This window comes from Antrostomus carolinensis, unplaced genomic scaffold, assembly GCF_000700745.2.
Source record: "Antrostomus carolinensis isolate BGI_N321 unplaced genomic scaffold, ASM70074v2 scaffold46915, whole genome shotgun sequence".
Taxonomy (NCBI): domain Eukaryota; kingdom Metazoa; phylum Chordata; class Aves; order Caprimulgiformes; family Caprimulgidae; genus Antrostomus; species Antrostomus carolinensis.
The window spans coordinates 1-19,095 of NW_010316685.1; the positions used below are offsets into that span (position 1 = coordinate 1).

General features: G+C 38.4%; 1 protein-coding gene across 1 annotated transcript in view; it reads right to left on the minus strand.

Moving 5' to 3' along the window:
- Positions 1-1,382: 1,382 nt before the first annotated feature.
- Positions 1,383-19,095, minus strand: part of CFAP58 (cilia and flagella associated protein 58) — a 58,429-nt gene continuing 40,716 nt past the window's right edge. Inside the window, exons 16-18 of the mRNA XM_010168336.1 lie at positions 7,354-7,473; positions 5,702-5,835; positions 1,383-1,503 (exon numbers count right to left, since the gene is read on the minus strand). Coding sequence (XP_010166638.1) covers positions 1,383-1,503; positions 5,702-5,835; positions 7,354-7,473 — 375 coding nt within the window. The remainder of the gene's footprint in view (positions 1,504-5,701; positions 5,836-7,353; positions 7,474-19,095) is intronic.

The following is a 19,095-nucleotide window of genomic DNA, read 5'->3' on the forward strand; positions in this document are numbered from 1 at the left end:
CCAAACCATTCTATGATGCTATGATTCAAGTACCCATGTCAGTTATTCTCAATTATTCTAAGTATAAGGACATGTCAGGTACACAAAAGATACAATTCAGACAGCATGACTGTCCTAAAATGATAACTTTAGCATAATGCACTTGACAGAGAAAAAGCAATAATAGCTATTCGGAGAACAAAAGAAAAATACAATGGATCTGATGACTAAGTGTTCTGGTCCCCAGTGTAAAAGCGAAGTAGATCCCTGTCGTATTTAACTTGATTCCTTTGAATTAAACACTTCCATTAAAAAGTTTCCCATAGTAGCTTTAATATTTAATTATGTATTCCACCAAAGGAAAGAACAAAATCTTTGCAAAGGGTTTTTTTGTGCATGTGAAATATTTATCAGCATATCTCTTTGGACATGTATTTTTATCCCCCAGGCTGGGAAAAAGCTTCCATGTACAAATCAGTTTCAAAACATTTTATTTTACAGCTTGAAAGTTTTCTATACTTCAGCACCTCATGCCGTGACTTTGTTATTTCACTTGTTAATGAATGGTAATTAAATCTCTTTTGGCTGAAAAGGTTGGAGGGCTCCTGCTGTATTACAAAAACAATTTCTGAAAGTTACAAAAATGCCCAAGTGTCTAGAAATTAAAGAGCAAAGTTTGTCATGTTTTGAGTCCAAGTTTTAATCACTTGGAAGGATTTATGTGGGAGAACAGCATGTCCCAGTCAGTGCGTACAGTGGCCTCAGTTGAACAGACATAATTATGTCACTTTCTGTCTACCAGAGTAAACAGAATCATATTCTTAATAATGTACATTGTGGCCACAAACTTCCTTGATCTTACTAATGATTGTAGCAAACACTGCATAAACCCTATTATATACTACTGCACAAAGAACTGCGACGTGTGTACATCTAAGTAGTCTTGTTAATTTTGCATTTGCTCAGTAGGGCTTGAAAGAGCAGCCTATTAATTTTTCCTCTTTTTTGTTTTCTCATTTCTTTCAGGTGCTTTGAGTCAGAAGATAAATGGAGTGAGTACTTACAACAAAGGCAGATAAAGGGGAAATAACTATATATTAAGGCATTTTGTGGTGTTACAGTGCTAAACAGAGATGCAGTATGAAGAAGAAATATCTGCATGGTCTCCACTATTCAGTTACTCCAGAGCAGGCTTCTGCTGGCATCATAGGGGCAGATTTGGTCCACAAGTTTATAAACCAAAACTACATTAATTCTGCTATAAAATGCCTTTTCCTGAAGGCAATACAGTGACTTCAGAAGGAAAGTTGATTCTGAATTTCTTTTAAAAATACAGTTTCTCAAACAACCCAGCACAAAGAGTTTAGCCAGAAACCGAGAATGAGAATGTGATGAGTCCGTTCCTAAGCTGTAACTTTGGGAAGGGGTCTGCTGAAAGCAAAGCCCCCTCCGGTGAAGAGAGCAACATCAGACCTGTGGCGTGGAAACTCAGGCTCCGTGTCAGTCAGGGATCGCTCCTTCTCCCTTTAAATAAAAACAAAGAAAAGGAAAATAGATATTTCATTCTGCAGCCCAGTGATGTTTACAAATGAAGGAAATCTGTGTCCTCCAAAGTTTCTTTGATGCAAGCACATATCAAGAGATCATTAAAAAATTGTTGATTAAAGCCTGTTAGGATAAACCGCCAAGACTAGGTGTCTGTTTAGATCTAATTGCAAGCCTACTGATGGTTTTTGGAGTTATTCAAAATTAGAAATAAATGAGCTCTCTTTGTGCTAGTCCCCAAAATGGTCAGAGCACCTCATTAGAGCAAGTTTGTACATGAGCTCCGTGACTTCAAATTTCTAATCACCATCCCATTCTAGCAAGTATATGCCTATTCTCAAACAAACAGCTACACTCATCAAAGGCACAATGGGGAGATATTTTTTCTTTGTTGAATTTTAATGAATAAATAGAGTTATCTGTCTTCACATTTTAACAAAGTTCTAGCAATAATTACCCTGCCCGTGACATTTGCAGAAAACTAAGTGTTCTGTGGGTGCACTGATAGCCCCAGGAAGTTGCTCCATCTAAGGATCCAGGAAGCCTTGAATCTGATGGCCTTAAGAAGAGGGAACAAAGGTTAGTTGGTTCCCACTCTTACAAGGCTGGGGAGGTAAACAGAGCAGAACAAATACAAAGGGCAGTATTTCAAACTCACTGTGATATACATGGAGGTTTCAGAGAAAAGTCTAAGATACTTAAAATTAACCAAGTGGAGCTTTATGAAGTTTATCATAATAGCAGAGGTCCCAAGGCTTTACAAAGAAGGTTAGTGCCAATACTTTCATTTTACAGTCACTGAGAGTGAGATGCAAACATGAGTGCAACCAGGCTTTTGCAAAATCTAACCTTGTCACATTAACAGTCCCCAGAAAGAAAACATTTCCTGGAATTAATACTTTTCTATTTGCCCCTAAATATCCTGTGTTGGGAGAGGAGGGAGTTCAGAGAAATTCTGTCTGATGACTAGTTATGCTTCTTTTTCCAAACTGAAACTATATGGAGGTGGGAGAATAGGCAGAAGATGGCACAGATGAATTTACCCATGAATATAATTTATAAATGATTTTAATTATATCAGTGTAACACTAATGGATGTGCCAGCTGATAGCACTAAAAACTAACATGCTACATTTAGATGGGTCAACCTGGTTCACTATTAGACTTCCAACTTTGGGGAGAGAAAATGATCCAGAGTCCATGCTCATTCTTTCTTCATGCTCTCACATAGAGAGCCAACAGATGTGCTCATCAGTATGGAAAACTCTAGGCAGCTGAATACTGTAATATATTATGCAGAATTAATGTGCAAGCAATCATGTGCAAAAGCTCCCAGTTACTACTGACATCCCTCAGTGCAGTTATTTACATATATAGGACTGCAGGATCAGGTCTCTGGTGTGGATTTAATCTTCATATTTTCTCACTGATTCTTACCAAGATCAAAATGGAACCCTGGTGCTAGAAGAAACTAGGAAAACTACTGAAGCAGAAAAGGTGCAAGAAGCAGAAAGAGAGAATGGGAAGAGTGAGAAAAAGAAAACATAAGACATCTAGGAAAGACAACATTCAGAATCTGAGAGCAGAAAAAAAGGATTTCAAACTCACTACCAAAATCTTAAACACTGGATTTTCAGCTTGAACACAAAACAAAGCTAAATTCCTGTTGTCACTCATTATATTCCTTCAGGATCCCATGGAAAGCTGCATTAGTTCAGTATCAAGTCTTTAAATCACAAACCAGAACTGTCTTGTGCAAATCAATAAAAGCTTTAGATGATACCTTTGTATGAGGTTCTCCTTCATACCAGGGTAGTCAATAATGCTATTAATGCTATTGTCCTGACATGATCCTCTTTTTATTAGCAAAACCAGACACATTTATTTTAGACATGATGTTAACATTAGCTGACATGATAGAGATCAAGTCAGTGGTTTTGTGTCAGCTGGGATTTAGAGAAACCTGAGATTGTACGAATCAAATGCCCCTGGCTCTTTGGCTATCATCTACACACCAGGCAGTGCCTGTCCAGCCCAGTCTGAGTGTGGAATGGCTGTGCGTCACGGGTGAAGGACTCCTCGGGGAAGGATTCTCTCTATTGCAGAAAGCAAAAGACATGTCATGCACAGTTGGTGGTTTGGAGAAGGAAGCTTGCACAAGGTTGTTTCCTTTGCACTGTTGCTGGGCAATGCAAAGCACAGTCTAGAGATTACAGAAGCTGCAGTTATGCAGGACTGATATGCCCAGTTATGCTTTGGGGTGTGCATATCCTTCAAAGCAGGATGTGGTCCAACAGGTTGAACTGGGGAGCAAAACAATGAAGGACAGAATAGAGCAAAGCCCAGCACCTGGCTATCTCTCAGCTGCCACAAAGACAGAAAAAGTTCAAGTCAGGGCTGACAGCACAGTGCTGGTATCTTCCGAGCCTGAGGAGCTCAAAGCAATGAGATACTACCATGCTGCAGAAGCACCACTAACAGCATCTGAATGTACTTTCAAAACACAGATGTCACAAAGACATCATGCTTATCGGACTACAGTCATGCCTGCCCACATGAACAACAACCTGACAAGCTGCACTAATGGCAGATGTCTATCCTGAACCCATAAGCAGTGTAATGAGTCCATCACTAACCGACCTGCACCACAAAATTCCATTCACTGTGTAAGATTGACAGACCCAAGTTCAGTCACCATTACCTCGCATAATATTTTTGTTTTACTTTAAAGCAGTTATGCCCCTAATAAGTTGGATTTTTTCAATAGTTATGACAGGAACTAATTCTAGGTAGAATATAACCACAAAGCATAGATGAATTTCTTCTCATCTGATGAACAGAAAGAAACATGATGCCAGGGTCCAAAATGGAAACATTAAAACTATTGTGAAGAGGACACTTAGCTGCTGGAAATGGATTATCAGGCATTATGGTAGCCTCACATATTGATCCTAAAGCTCCAGGAAGGCCATTAGCACTGCACAATTGTTGCTAATTCCAAACATTAAGGTAACATTATGCAATTTGCAGATGGACAAAAGTCACTGCTTATCACTGACTATTTTGCTAATTTAGTCATCAAAAATGTTTGCTGGCTGAAATATGATTAAGGAAGTAGATACAGGCAGCTCTGAATTATATTCAGCAACGTAGAGAACTGCTGGCTTTGGTGTCTGAGGAAGGGACGCACTGAGGGTGGAAAGGCGGGGAAAGACAAAAGGTATACACAGAAAAGCTTAGTAACAGATCATGTCATCTGACTGCAGAAATCTAAGAAATTCCTCTTTAAAAGGAAAGTCCAATAACTCAATTTTCAGAAGGAACTAATAGTTTTAGTGTCCCAGCCTGGAGATTCATTATCAGAATAGTCTCATCTCTCAGCCAGTGCAAATTAGGTCACTTTAATGGGCCAGAAATTGGGCAACTAAAATTCTAGTAATTTTATTTTAATCAAGAGGAGCAGCTGAGTGCTCAGTTCTGGACTGAGAGTAGCAGGCAGGTGTCATCAAACTGCTATTGGTTAAGGAGAGACAACAACTACCTACAGGAAAGTTTTTGAGCTCTACCATCAAAAGGGTAAGACATCTGACAAAGCCAGACTCCGAGCATTGCTCACTTTCCTTCCTCTGGTTATATGAAGGGAATAAGAAGTGGATGGGAAATGTTCTTCTCTGCAACCACTGGCAATGGTATTTGCTGCCAGAAGGGGATAGTCATCAGTCACAGCTACCACATCTGGGAAACAACAACATTGTTCTTACACTAGGATTCTGTAGTTGACACCTGAAGAAAGGTTGTCCTCAGTATAAGATGCCGTTTTATTATAACTTGTAAAATGCACTGAGGTCTTCATAATGCTTAAGGATCTCTCATTCGATGTGAGAGACCAGACACTAATCTGTGTCCTCTGGGCACCATCTCATTTGATATGAATAATTTAACTGGACTGTAGAACATGTCAGCAACATCTCTGCGGGATGTTCTTGTACTGGTCATAGATCATGGTAAATCTAGATCAGATTGAAGTGATATTCAGGATAATATTAAAGAAAATCATGCAACAATATTATCACCTCAGTCAAAGCTGGCCACATTCTGATCAAAAGGTAAAGCAGGGTCTAAAAAAAATCTAGTTTATACAGAAAGTTGTGTACATAAAACTATTATTTTCCCATACTTGGCCTGTTGTTCCTTGCGTTTCTGAGCCAGATATTTCTTTTTCACGTTCAGAAGCTCATTGGCAAGTTTTTCAATTTCATGTTTGTATTCTTGGCTCTGTGATTCATACATATTCAGTTCTGAGGACAAAACCTAACAAACAAAAGGCAAAAAGCAGAAACAGGAGATGTTAGTTTCACTTACAAATAAGTTAGCACTTTTACAAGCACTTTTTCCTTTCACATTTGACAATATAAGACATCAACATTTTCTACCACACCTCATTTTCTATCATGTTTAATTTGATCACCTCTGGTCACCTAAGACAAATTACAAAACTAAGGCTATGCCATTTAACCACAGTAAAACCTGCAAAATATGTCCCAAGCATTATGGGAATGGTATTAATATATATATATTATCTCTTAATGTTCTGGGACACAAATCTGGTTGAAAACCCAAAACGAAGGTCTTAAAAAATAATAAAGCAGGGATTTATTTAATAATAACGGGGTTTATTCACAGGGATCCACTTTGTTACATGAAGTAATTAAATCCACACAGGCAAAGTAGTACCAGGCCATGTAAATATGAATACAATGCTGCTTTCATGTGAATCAGTAAAATTTAAAAAAAGTAGAAGCATGCATAGTCTGTTTTATTTCTTTAAGAAGGAGAATAGCTTGACCTGGAACCACAAAATGGCATGTAAGCCAGTACTCTACAACACACTGTGCCTGAAATACACAGTAGCAATTGACTGCATCAAGGAGAAATGGGAACCGTATGGAAAACTTCAAATCACATTCAGTTTAGCTAAAGTTTGGCTTCTATTTTACATTTTCTTCATTGTTTTTCTTCCCTGTGGAAAGCTAAGATTTGCATAACAGCCTCTTTGTTTCCTAAGGGCCCATCTGCTCCTGCATTTTTTTCCTCATGGTTAGTATAGACGTTATTATGATGCAGTGAACAGGAGATGATGACTTCAACAGAGAGAGGAGCTGTAGAAGTAGATGAACTCCTGGAGAGACTGATCTCTCATGCAGGCAAGAACAAGGGAAGATCAGCTTATTCTATCAAAGCAATCACTTTTTAATATCATGCTTTCAAAGTTTCCCACAAGATTCTTTAAGAACCAGGAAACCCTCCCTTCGAGTGACAAGGGGTTAGGACAGGTTACTCCTGTCATCCCTATAGAAGTTGCAGGTCTAATGTATATGTACACATGGCAAGAGAAATAACAAGAATTTAAGACTCAATTCTCAATATATTCCTGCTAGTTTGTTAAAAAGAAAATGAAATTATTTGATTTGCTTATTAAAGATTTTAACAGTTCAAGAAAAGGGAAGGAGAATAAGCTTAATGAAAAACTGATAGTGTCCCAGAATGCCCCTGCACAAAAAGCATTTACAGCACTGTGCTGTACACTCATATTCTAATAAGACTTTTCCTCTATGTTAATGAAACAAACTAGCATAATGTGAAAAAAAACAAAAGCTCTTCTACTGATATTGGTTCTCCCTTGGGTGATGCAGTATATCTTATTTTCCTGATCTAATATATGAAGGCATGCACACTGAATCTTCCTGAAGCCTCACTCTCCAGGATCACTGATGAAGTCATTCTGCAATCCTGGCAGCCCTTCAGCCAGAGATAAGGGGCATCTCTTACTTTCAGCTGTTTAGTCTTCTCACGGAGAGTGTGCCGGTAGAGCTGCAACTGTTCTGCAGCTTCAGGCCCAGGCTGCCGGGCCAAGACGTGCTTCAATTCCACATAAAGTTTCTCCTTTTCCTAAGAAAAAGACAAGAGGCACAACTCTTATAAAACTAATATAGCAGCAGCACAACCTGTGATGAAATCAACCTTACTGAAACATGCAACTCAATCAGGAAGATATTTGCAGAAACAAATCTGCCTCTCTGTCAGTCTTTCCTCACTAGCCATACGGTATTTAAAGTTGTTGTGATAGCAGTGGGAGAGCTCATTAAGAGAAACATCCAGCTACTTCAAACCACGAATGAAATACTCTTAAACACTGTCATCAGTGAGCATGCTCCACCACAGAGAACATAAAACAGTCACTGGAAAAGTACCCAGGCCTGGGAAATTAATTACTAGTAACTGTGGTTATTGCAATCTTTCTTCTTATGAGCCACGCTGCCTTACATTAAGGATCATAGCTTCACCCAACAGGATGTGAGCAGGCTATAGAAATATCAGGGAAGGACTGTACAAAAGAATAACTACTTTGTCCAAAGAAAATCTTGCAAAGCACATTCACACACACACACACACACACACACACACATATATATATATATATTTAAATAAAAAAAAATCCAGTTTAACTGCAGAGGCAATGGTAAAGGGAAAGAAAGTATAAACAGCAACAACTATGACTAGCACAATTACCACCAAGTAATTTTTCTTTGTCACGTCTCCTCTTCCTTCATGTTGGAACACTGTACTTGTGGAAAGTGATCATAGCCACGGCCTGAACAGAAACCACACCACGGACCCACTTACAGCTTTCTGTACTGAAAGGCTGTTTTCTGCTGTGTTTTAAGGATGGACTTGTTTTAAATCTGAGAAATAAAGCATTGAACAAAGCCACCTTCATAGCTTTGCACATTACAATATTTTTAGTATCTACCCTATCAGACTAAGATTGTTATTATTTAGTATTATTTAGCAAGATCCCATCTTTGTCTGGTACCTGGAGAGCTGGAATTAAAAAGGAGGGTTATTCGACTGGAAGTCAGACTAGCAGACAAAAGATTTAACTGAAGAAGACAAATGCCAAGTAGGAGGTAGGATAGGTGATTATTTACACTGGTTTTGACAAAATAGATTTTTGCTGCCTTTTTTATAAGCTCTGTCTACAAGTCTTACCAGAGAATTCTTAACACCGACATGGGAAACAGTACATAACATCACGTAGAATTGCTACATTTAACCTTGCCCAGTGGTTGAGCCATGATTTTCAAAAATGGTTTGTTATTTTGAAGATGTAAAATTGTAGGTGCCCGGTCTTTAAGAGCATGAAGAGTCCAGAGTTTTTAGACCTTAAGTATTTTCTGAAAACCATGCACTAAAACAGTCACAAGTTGGGATCCCAAAATGGAAACACTTCAAATCATAAATTACTTTTGCAAGCATTGCCCTTAAATTCTAAATATTACTGAGGAAGAGCTCCTGATAAATGAAGTTGTTCACAGTTTTTCTCTGGAAAATTCAAAACCTCCTGAGACTCAGACTGGAGTTTGCATAGTGGCAAAAATTAGATTGAGAATTCATTCTCAGTAGAGAGTTGTTATGTCACTACAAGTGGTTTCCACTACCACTTTTTCTTCCTGAGGAAGTAAGATTTTACTGCAAGTTAAAAACAACCGCAAAAGAAAAATCTGCCTTGTCAAAATCTGTCTGGTCAGTATTAACATTCCACCCCTGAATGTATCACAGATTTGTATTTTGGAAGAGTGTAATGGTAATTTGGATAAATAAGGAGCAGTTGATGGATTGAAGGTCTTATGTGCAATTGTTTTCCAATTTATTTCTCTTCTAACCCTCTACACGGGCCAACCAAGCTCTTCAAACATTGTGCAATGATGTGTATAATAAGCCCATTTAGAGACAAAGTGTGCAATTCTGTTATAAGGAGAATCTATCTTATGCAACAGAGACTCGTTAGCTGTCCAATATATATTGTCTCCATAATCCAACAGAAGCAGAACCAGCTGTCTTAAAATGCATATCCTGTCCTTCCTTGCTAAGCACTGTCCGTCTCTTTTACATCTAGTCAATTAATTTGTCACTTGGTTAGAAGCACCATATGTCAGCAAAACATTAAAAGAAAATCCTGGTCATTTCTCTCCTCATCAGCAAAAGTTTGTATTCACAGGTTGGCATTTCTATAATTTCTGACATTTTACCCCAGGATGCCAAAAAAAAAAAAAAAAAAATAAAATAAAATTAATTTCAATTAATTTTAAAACAGCTATCACCAGAGTAAATCAAAGTCAGTCACAAGTTACATGTAATACCACTACCAAAAATACTCTGCTTACAGCAGGTACTTTTATCTCTACATAGAAGAAATCATGAATGCCCAGGGGAAAAAATCAGCACAAAATAATGAAGAAAAAAATGTGACTTTTTTTTGGCTTTACAATACTCTATCTATATTCGAAGGACAGACAAGCTGCGCAATGTGTATTACAGACACCTATCTTATAAATAGCCAGCTATCAGATACAGCACAGAACATGCAGAAAGACCTGCAGGGTTGTCTGATGTGTGACTTGTATTCAAAGTAGCTTTCAGTTGTAGTGCACAAATTAATAACTCCCAGAAGATGGATCTGTGTAGCTTTTTGGAAACAAATAAAATGCATGTGCATCCCTTAAAATGTCTGAGAACCCAATGGGGCCAGATGGATAGAAGGTACCCTGACACTGACAAAAAAAATCATAAGTCAGCAGTGATGATCGGTGGTGTAGCAGTTATTCAAAAACAAGAGGGTAAGCTGATCTGCTCAGTGCCTAATGGAAGTCAGTTAACACTATTTTGTCCAAAGTAGAAGTCAATAAACTCCTTTTATTTCTGTTGGTAGCTGCACAGATGATGTTGGAGCAAAGTTACCTGAAATCCTACAGCCATTGAGCAGCAATAAATCAATCTATTATAGCACGTGCAAGATGGGTTTCGTTGGCTTGTCCCAAACTGCCTCCCCTCGCACTTCCCTCCATCCTCCTGTCAAGCTGCAATCACAACCTACATCTTGCCAGAGTTACACGTTCTTGAAATGCAAAGAACTTAAAGGCACAAACATACTGCAAGGCACTATTCTCCTTCTTGAGGAGGTGAAGGAATCAGATCTCTCCATAACTCCACTTTCATGCTATGAAGCCTTCACTGGTAAAAGGAATGTACACACCTTTAGATCAGGCCTAGGCCAGTACCAAAGCTTTTTCTGTGATCCTTCCCATGGAATCCAGCAGGTGTTTAACTGTAGGACCGAGCCCATAATGTCAACCAGCTTCACCGGTTTGTGGCACAAACTAAGCCAAGCTGATGGTGTAGAGATGAGGGCACATTCATTTTGTGTATGTAGGGTATACTGGGAGACTCAGATTGAGGGTTACAGTCAAATTTCAGGCATTCCAAAGAGAATTCCAGTGCCTCTGTGAATACCTGCTGTAAATAAAACTCCACATTATTTTTAGAATGGCCCTTCCTGTCTTAGATTTGTTTTTCAGGGGAGCTCTGAGGAGCCTACAGATTTGCCTTTAGACTCGGCCATGACAACATGTTCCTGCATCCCCAAGTCTCTTGCCTATTAATTCAGAGGAGGGAGGGATTGTTGCTTTCCCCTAAATTTAACTAGCTGCTGTCTCAGCCAGAATTGGGTTATCCTGGCCTGCCTGCTCTACAGCGCATTGAGAAAAAAACATTTTCTTCTGCAAGGACTGGTGGGTGTTCGGCAAATTTCAATTGATTCTTCAGGACTCAGTGGTCACAAGTTGGTTTGGTTTACAGCAAGAAGAATAACTTTTGCCAGCACAATCCTACTTCAAAAAAAGCTATTGCTGCCTACCAGCAGAGCCCAATTTGCTAATTGTTCCCTACCAGAGGGACCATTAGCCCTATCAGACACCTTCCCAAAATGGCACCAAGGCATTTCACTGCTTTGACAAGGAGTGGGAGGCAGTCAGCAGTGCTGGGATAAACCAGTGCACCTGGTACTAGCTCTAATGAAACGACACTCCATTTTACATCATCTTCTCCCTCACCACAACACCAGGAAACACCTGAAATGGCCCATCTTGTTAGTTAGCCCAGGGCATGAGTCTGAGCTAGAGATGATGGATGACTGTTTTTATCAGTTTGACTTTCCAAGCAGATAATTCAACAAATTTATCTGGCACAGCAGCACACCAACAGCCTTCTCCACCAGACCCACAAAAATCCTATGGTGCACCAAAAGCTTTCTATCACAAAAAATTATTAAAAAAACCTACACACAAAAAATCACAAACCCTTTGACTCAGAGTAGACTTCATTTATGTTAGCTCCTGTCTGCAGCAATTGAGCTAAAAAAGCTCTACATCCCAACAAGATGTAGAGCAAAAATGTGCTATGTAGTGTATGTGGCAAAGCCCAAAACATTTAACCTAGCTAAAAATCCTTATTTTAATGAGTTAGGAGGAGAAAGCAACACAGTAACTCTGTAAGCACATGACAGTTCCTCATGGCTTCAGTGAGGAAAACAGTCAAAGTGTCACAGGGTTTTTCTTGTTTATTGGCATTATAACCAAAATGTCAGTGCTATGCTGAACTCCAGAGCCATTTTGTTTATGATAACATGCAGGAGCAGTGCGTCCTTAAGAGGCTGTGATCCCTTTCCAGAACTCTTAAACAGGACACTGAAATCTGAATTAAATACATACATAGACATACACATCTAGTCATAGTCATTTTACCTGGCTAAGCAGCACACTTGTTTGTGTGCATGTGTATACCTAATAGAGTAGCTGTTAGTTCAGGATATCTATGATTAAAAGTTTTATGAGATGCAGAAAAAATTAGCATACAGTAACCTTCACAAATTTTATAACACTAGAAGAAAGTTGCCTCCAGCACAGTGAGAAATGTGCGGTATAAACTTTCTCAATAAACACTTTTCAAAAGCTCCTGCTCTTTCTTGTCTATTTCACATCCATCAGCAAACACCTCTGCAAACATGCAGTTCCCTAGAACAGTTTGTATTTTCATCATCATCTACACCCTCCTTTAACTGTCCTATATGACTTTTTTAATTGGGTAAATTATTTCAGTTTTGAAACAGGGCACTGATGTCCTCTCACAATGTGGCAACACTAATACTGCATGAGTATTCGGGCTTTCCTTGTTAAAATGCTGCCACCAACTTGAAGATAAGGCTGGGATCATTTCCCTGTCTTTGGTGAAATTTGCACCACTCAAGATGGAGTTAAATAAAACCTGTGTTATGACTTATCTCTCCAGTTGATAATAATGCTCCTCAAGAGCAAATCTGTTTCCTTTGGCAAAGAACAAACTGCAGCAAACTGACTGGCATTTTCAAAACAGCTTAATGAGAGAGGAAAAACACCTTGGAGCATCTTCTAAGGTCTTCACCCTTGACTCTTTTTTTGTAACAGGAAGAGCTGAATATTGCATTATTACCATCCTGCAGGATCAACAAAGTACAAACATTTCCAGCCACAGCACAATTGCAACATATTATTATTTTTATTATTATTGCTAGGTACTGGTATTATTGTGTCTTTCTCAGGAAGTGTGTGGGAGAACAGGGAGGGTTTCCCCATGGAAAAACAAATAGGTTACATATTCTCCTCTCCTTTCAGTTTCTGAACTCTGAGACACAAGGATAATAATCAATCAGAAGAAAATGGCATATATGTCATGCCAAAATAACAGCTGCAATTCTCCTTTTACTGTTGACATTACACAAGCATTTATAAAATCATTTATCAGAGTGGCTCATTTAATCACAGTGTTTATACTTTACATTGCAGAAGATGATAAATTAATTATGCCCTTTTCTTCTGTATGTATGAACAGGAACACACAGGCACATAGATATACACAGAAGTGAGCTGTTCCTTGAAGGTGGGAGTTACCCTTGGCATGAATTGATGTAACTATTCCAGCTATTTCCACAATGCCTTCAGCTTGACACTGAAGAGAGCTCTAAACAAACCTTTGTTTCACATTCCAGGAGCAGCTTGTCTTAAAGTGTCCTGGAGGAGATTCAGAGGTTGATACAAATCTTATCAACAAGGAATCTAAATAATCTAAGTGAATAACTCTAGAAGGCAAAGAGTGGGAAACCTTATACTGGCTAATAATTAGTATATACAGGGTTTCAAGCCAAAAAAAGTCTCTTCTTCAAATGTAGACTATTTGACTTAAAACCTCTGTATTTTAATGTCAGTGTAACAACATGTATTTTAGCTATTCAATAGCCATCTAGATTTTTTAAATATCAGATGAATCAAAGTAGAATTAACACAGCTCTGCTCTTAATGATTAGCTGTTCCTGCAGACAGAGGCTTGGGATGGGGATTCCCAGCAGACCGAGCTTCTGCTCTCACTTCTGACTGATCTGACAGATGACCTCGAAGGGTCAAGAAACTGCAAAGCTGCTTCTAGAAATACCTATCTGTAAGTTAGGCAACCACATCTCTTTAATCGCCTGTTTGACTTAGATCCTTAGATTTCCCTGAAAGATGTGAGCACTTAGCTTCAAGTCCTTTGGTGTTCTGGAATTGCTACTGCTGAACAGCTCCCTCAAAGTCAAGCCACCGCTTAAACCTACAAATACCTGTCTAACAAGGCAGTAAAGCCTACATACATCTTTCTGACAAGACAGCAGAGTTTCCGTGCGTATGCCAAGTACCTCAGGGAAGAAAGAGTGGTCTCCTGTTACACTGTGGAACCTATTAAGAAATAACAGTGTATCTAAGAAACACATACGGCAATTCTGAAATCATTAATGCTTTAATATATGGCTTCTTTCAGACTCACTGTAATTGGAGCTGACTCTCTGCTGTCCTTTGAGGAGTTAGTTCTGTTTCAGCTCTCCCTCTGCCTGCTTCTTAAAATTCAAAGAAATAGAAACAGGACTAAAGGAAGTGGAAAGAGAATGAATCCTAAAGTTCACGTAAAAACAACTGCTGTGCCCAAGTGTGCCATTCCCTGTTTAAGATTACAGCTATATCTACTAAGACAGGCACAGGAAGATAGGAGCTCCGAGCCTAAAGGATGTGGAGCAGCCGACTGACTGATGCACCCTACTTGGCAGAGTCTCCTTACATGGGGTTCATGGCTCCTGTGCACTCAGTAGCTTGTGTCTGGCTGTCTCAGAGTGAAGAATGAGGAACAGGATTCTTTCTACACCTGTTTGTGTCCTCATGTGTCCAATCTTAAGCTACCTTTTTTTAAAATAAAACAACACCACAGTGACTCGAAGTGCCTGCCCCTAGCTGCCCCAAAACAGCCTCAGCATTGCTGCATCTTTCTGCATGTGTTTTCACAATAACAGCACCATTCACACTCATGTAAGAATGAAAATAAGTGATCTGAAACAGATGAAATCTAGTCTGTCCCTGTGGAATGTCTTTTTGTTGTTGTTGTTGTGTTTTGTTGTTGTTGCAACTATCATACAAAATAATAATCCATCACTGAACAGGATGCTGTAGGTTGTCCATATCTTGCTGCTGAGGGAAGAGCAGAATACCCTTGCCTCAATGGAAGAATGCTTGCCAAAGGGTGCACCTGAATAATAAAGATTTGCAGCTGGCTCTGGGCCACGCTATAATATGGGCTTGTGAATGTATTGCTACACTGCTGTTGCACTCCTCCAGTATTTTAACTTCTCTAGCAGCTTCTGGATGGCTGACAGTCAGCATCGGATTGCTAACAGCACTGCAAAGTTTACGCATCGCAATGTGTTCACTCAGCACAGCAAGTCATTTACTTTGCCTTAACAAGATAACTGATTGATTAATATACTTTACCCCGGGGTGCGCAGCAGATTTATTTCCCTCCTAGATACATACTGAATACAGGAATGAAGAGTAAACAAGTTTGTTTTCAGTTATTTGTTATTTACTGGAAAAATTCCTGTAATTTTTACTCAAGTGTTATTCTACCAAACTATCTTTGAAGCTAATGGCAATTTTGACTAAGAATGAACTTTAGGAATGGGTCATTTTCCAAAATTTTAAGTCTAATGACACAAGGTATTCATGCTCAGGATTTCTGGGTTCAAACCAGATGTAGCACATTTGAATAAAATACTTTGATGATCACTGTTTCTCCTGATGCAGATTACAGACAACAATGATGTACCTCAGGTACAGGTACTCTCCTTCTTTCAGTATCTGAGTGCTGTTAAATCCTCAGCGTACTTATTCTGAAGCACTGCTTCCAGCCAGGGCAGTGATTCTTTTCTCATTCTACAAAAGCATCTGGACACAAAGAGTTGCTACATGAATTACCAAAATTCACTAAAACTCCTGGAAGATACACAGAAATGAAACTCAGTCTCCCAGGCTCCCAGAACCTCATGCTGAGTAAGCCAATACATCTGCTCTTTGCTTTTCAGAAACACCAGGGCTAGACTACAGCAGCAGGTTAGAAGCATGGGAGAAAAGTCACAACCATAAACCACAGTATACTTCAAGCCAACAATTTATCTCATGCATGCTAAAATTCATAGACTGGAAGTACACATATTAAAATGCAGGAAACAAATCTATACTTGACATTTATCTATCAAGGATGGTATGTGTGTAATTAAATCATTCTTGTATGATGTGGAGAGATGCATCTGATGACCATCTAGAGCTCTCTTGCAAGCCCAAACTCAAGTAAATACATCAATTCTCCTAGAAAACTTTAAAAACAGATTATGTGTTCGTGTACCTTTGCCACCTATAAACCTTAAGAAATTTTTACTCCACCTGCAACTTCCTCATCTTTGTAAATGGCATCTGAATATTTCTGACTAAAACACAATTAGAGCATCTAAAAATGATGAAGTTCCCCAGAAGTTATTTTGATCTATTTCTATTTTCTCAAATAAATTTGCATCTTGCTTCTGTCCAAAATCATCTATCATGGGAAATCTGTTTTGTTTATGAGGGCAATGTAGTTCCACAAAGATTCAGTAAAAATTAAACTCTTTTACTAAGAAAATTCTTCACCAAAAATGTTTTGTTCGATCGCTAAGTAATCTGCTTTGCTTCCCATTTTCCAGTGACAGAAATATTTGCACTATTTTTATTGGAAAATTATTTTATTGCTCTAAAAAGCAGCCAATTATCTTCATATGATGACATTAAAGAGATCAGCACCTTTCCTAGTCGGTTTAAACCCTGTTTAAACAAAGATACTCTAAACCAAAAAAAAAAAATAAAAAAAAAAAAAAAATTTCCTTGGAAGACTTTATTTTCTTCCATCTGAATTGCAACTTCTGTGGGAGGAGGGAAAAAATGTAAATGTCATTATGTTTTTAAGAGCAGCTTATCATGCTGTAAGTTTCTATAGCATAGAACATCTTCTAATTCTAGATGGACTGACTAAAATAAACTAATGCACCAAGAAGCATATTCAAAATAAGCAGAAATAGAAATCATCTCCTTTCTAAGGAGAACCAGGGCAAGAACTGAACATCCCTCAAATCCCTATTGAATTCTTAAGGCTTACACAAAAGTTTCAGGTAGATACATAGACTCTCAATACACCTCCACATGGGTGACTCTATCTTTTATCTTTCCTGTTTATGAGATGTGATTACTTATTACATCATCACGGGACTGCATATGAGTCCAGGTTAAGTTGCACCAAGAATTAACACAATGATCCCACGATTTGCTCAATGTGAGTGGTTCTGCCCTACTCACAGAACCCTACTGGACACACAATCAGTTTTTAAAAATTTAAATAACTAATTTAATTGGAAAAATAATATCAGTGGCAGAACAAAAGGCACTAGATAAATTTTAATTGTAGGGAGAAATCATCATATCAGGCACAAAATCACTAAAATACACTAATCCTTCAACTTAACACCACTGCTAAAATACAAAACATTTCCACTTACAAAGTTAAAATCCCCAATCAAAGCCCTAGTTCAGCAATGATCATTTCAAGTAAAACAAAAAGAAAATAAAAGGATGCCACAAGAAGGAAAGAACCTAAAAAAGTAGTCCTGAAGGATGACTCAATGCATTAAGTACCTCCATAAGTCACTTCATACTATACTGGAGACTCCAGTTCAAATCAGGTTCAATGCACTGGACTGAAATTAATTTGATGGCACTAACTCAGTAGACTATTGTGCATCAAAATATTGTGCTGATAATTAAATTTTTTTTGTTCATCACTAGTTAGAACTGGGTTACAGTCAGATTTCATGGGAATACATTATTTTTTCATTTGAAAAAAAGAAGAGATTCTCTTTGGAATCCAGTTCTAAATCAAGGCAATTCTTACAGTGTGCTTTTGACACACCAATGCCTAATTCTGCAAGGACCTAGGAAAGTAGGGGGTTTTTTTTGTTTGGTTGGGTTTTTTTAAGATTCTCACCCAGCTGAAAGCCAAAAAGTAAATGTTGGGCCTTACTGTATTTCTCATTTCTTTATTCCAATATAAATTCCTTTAATTTCTGGCCACCAACTTAGAACTGGAGTCATAAGCTCAAAAACAACACTCCACCAGGTACTGTTTTCTCTCTCTACTCTTCCTTAAGATACATAACAAGGCTTACATTTTTATAGGGACAGGAAAGCATTTTAATGGGGTTTTTTCCCACATCAGGAAACATTTGATCAATGGTGAGAAGTTTTGCCAGCTTAGCTTTCTCAGTTAGTGGTGGCATTTCTTTGTGCTGACATGACTATGCCAGCTACTGGCTATGCAATTAGATGCAATTCTACTGGCAGGAAAGTGTTCTGTCATTCAAGAGCTAGTATAAGCTAAATCAGAAAAGTGACTTTTTTGCCAGTAGGAATGGTACTTTTAAGCATAGAAAAGGCCTAAAGCTCAATATACTCACCCCTTTAATTGAGGACTGAGAGAACCGCTAGCTTCAGCTACAAGATAGGGTGTTAATCCCATGCTTCCAGAGGAAGTCAAATCCTCCAGGAAATAGAGATAGAAAAGAGCCAAGTTCTAGCAAAGTATGAAAAGCCAAAAAGAAAAATTCCCTTTTCATTTTCAGATGGAAAAATCCCTTCAAAAGGCTGACATTATATATAAATGATAAAGGAGCAGTAAAAAAGAGATTGCATTTTGGCAGTGGATTTTGCAGTTCACCTGTAAGTTTCAGTGTGCACAAAGCACTCTCCCAAACTACCTTTGCTAAAATCTCTCTAAAGGCAAGATGACAGAGAAACAATAACGAGCCGGTCAAGAGACTCTTAGGGATTCTACAGTCATCAGTTTCCTGAAGAGAACTGCAGTAATTTTTATTAGAATAGACAATTCTGCAAAAAAAAATTCCCAACTCAGACTATCTGTCCTACATGTAACATGTAAGTAGGTTACACTCTCAAATCCAAGTAGAATCCATACTCCGAAAATATATAAATGCCAAATTTGAGAGGGTAAAGTAAATCTCAGCCATTTTGAAGATGTACAAGTAACAGCTAAAGTAAAAATGGGCCTTAAGAATACCAAAATAAAGTCAGGTAAAAGGAGTATATTCTCCTATTTTTCCTAGCAAGCTGTCCGATGAGAAAATCTCTTACTCAGCGTTTGAGCACACTTTTCTGCATTACACGCTGTATAATGAAAGCTACATGAGCACTGTGAGAGCAATGAAGAACCTAGCAGAAGCATGGTCCAGGAAACTGTCAAGAT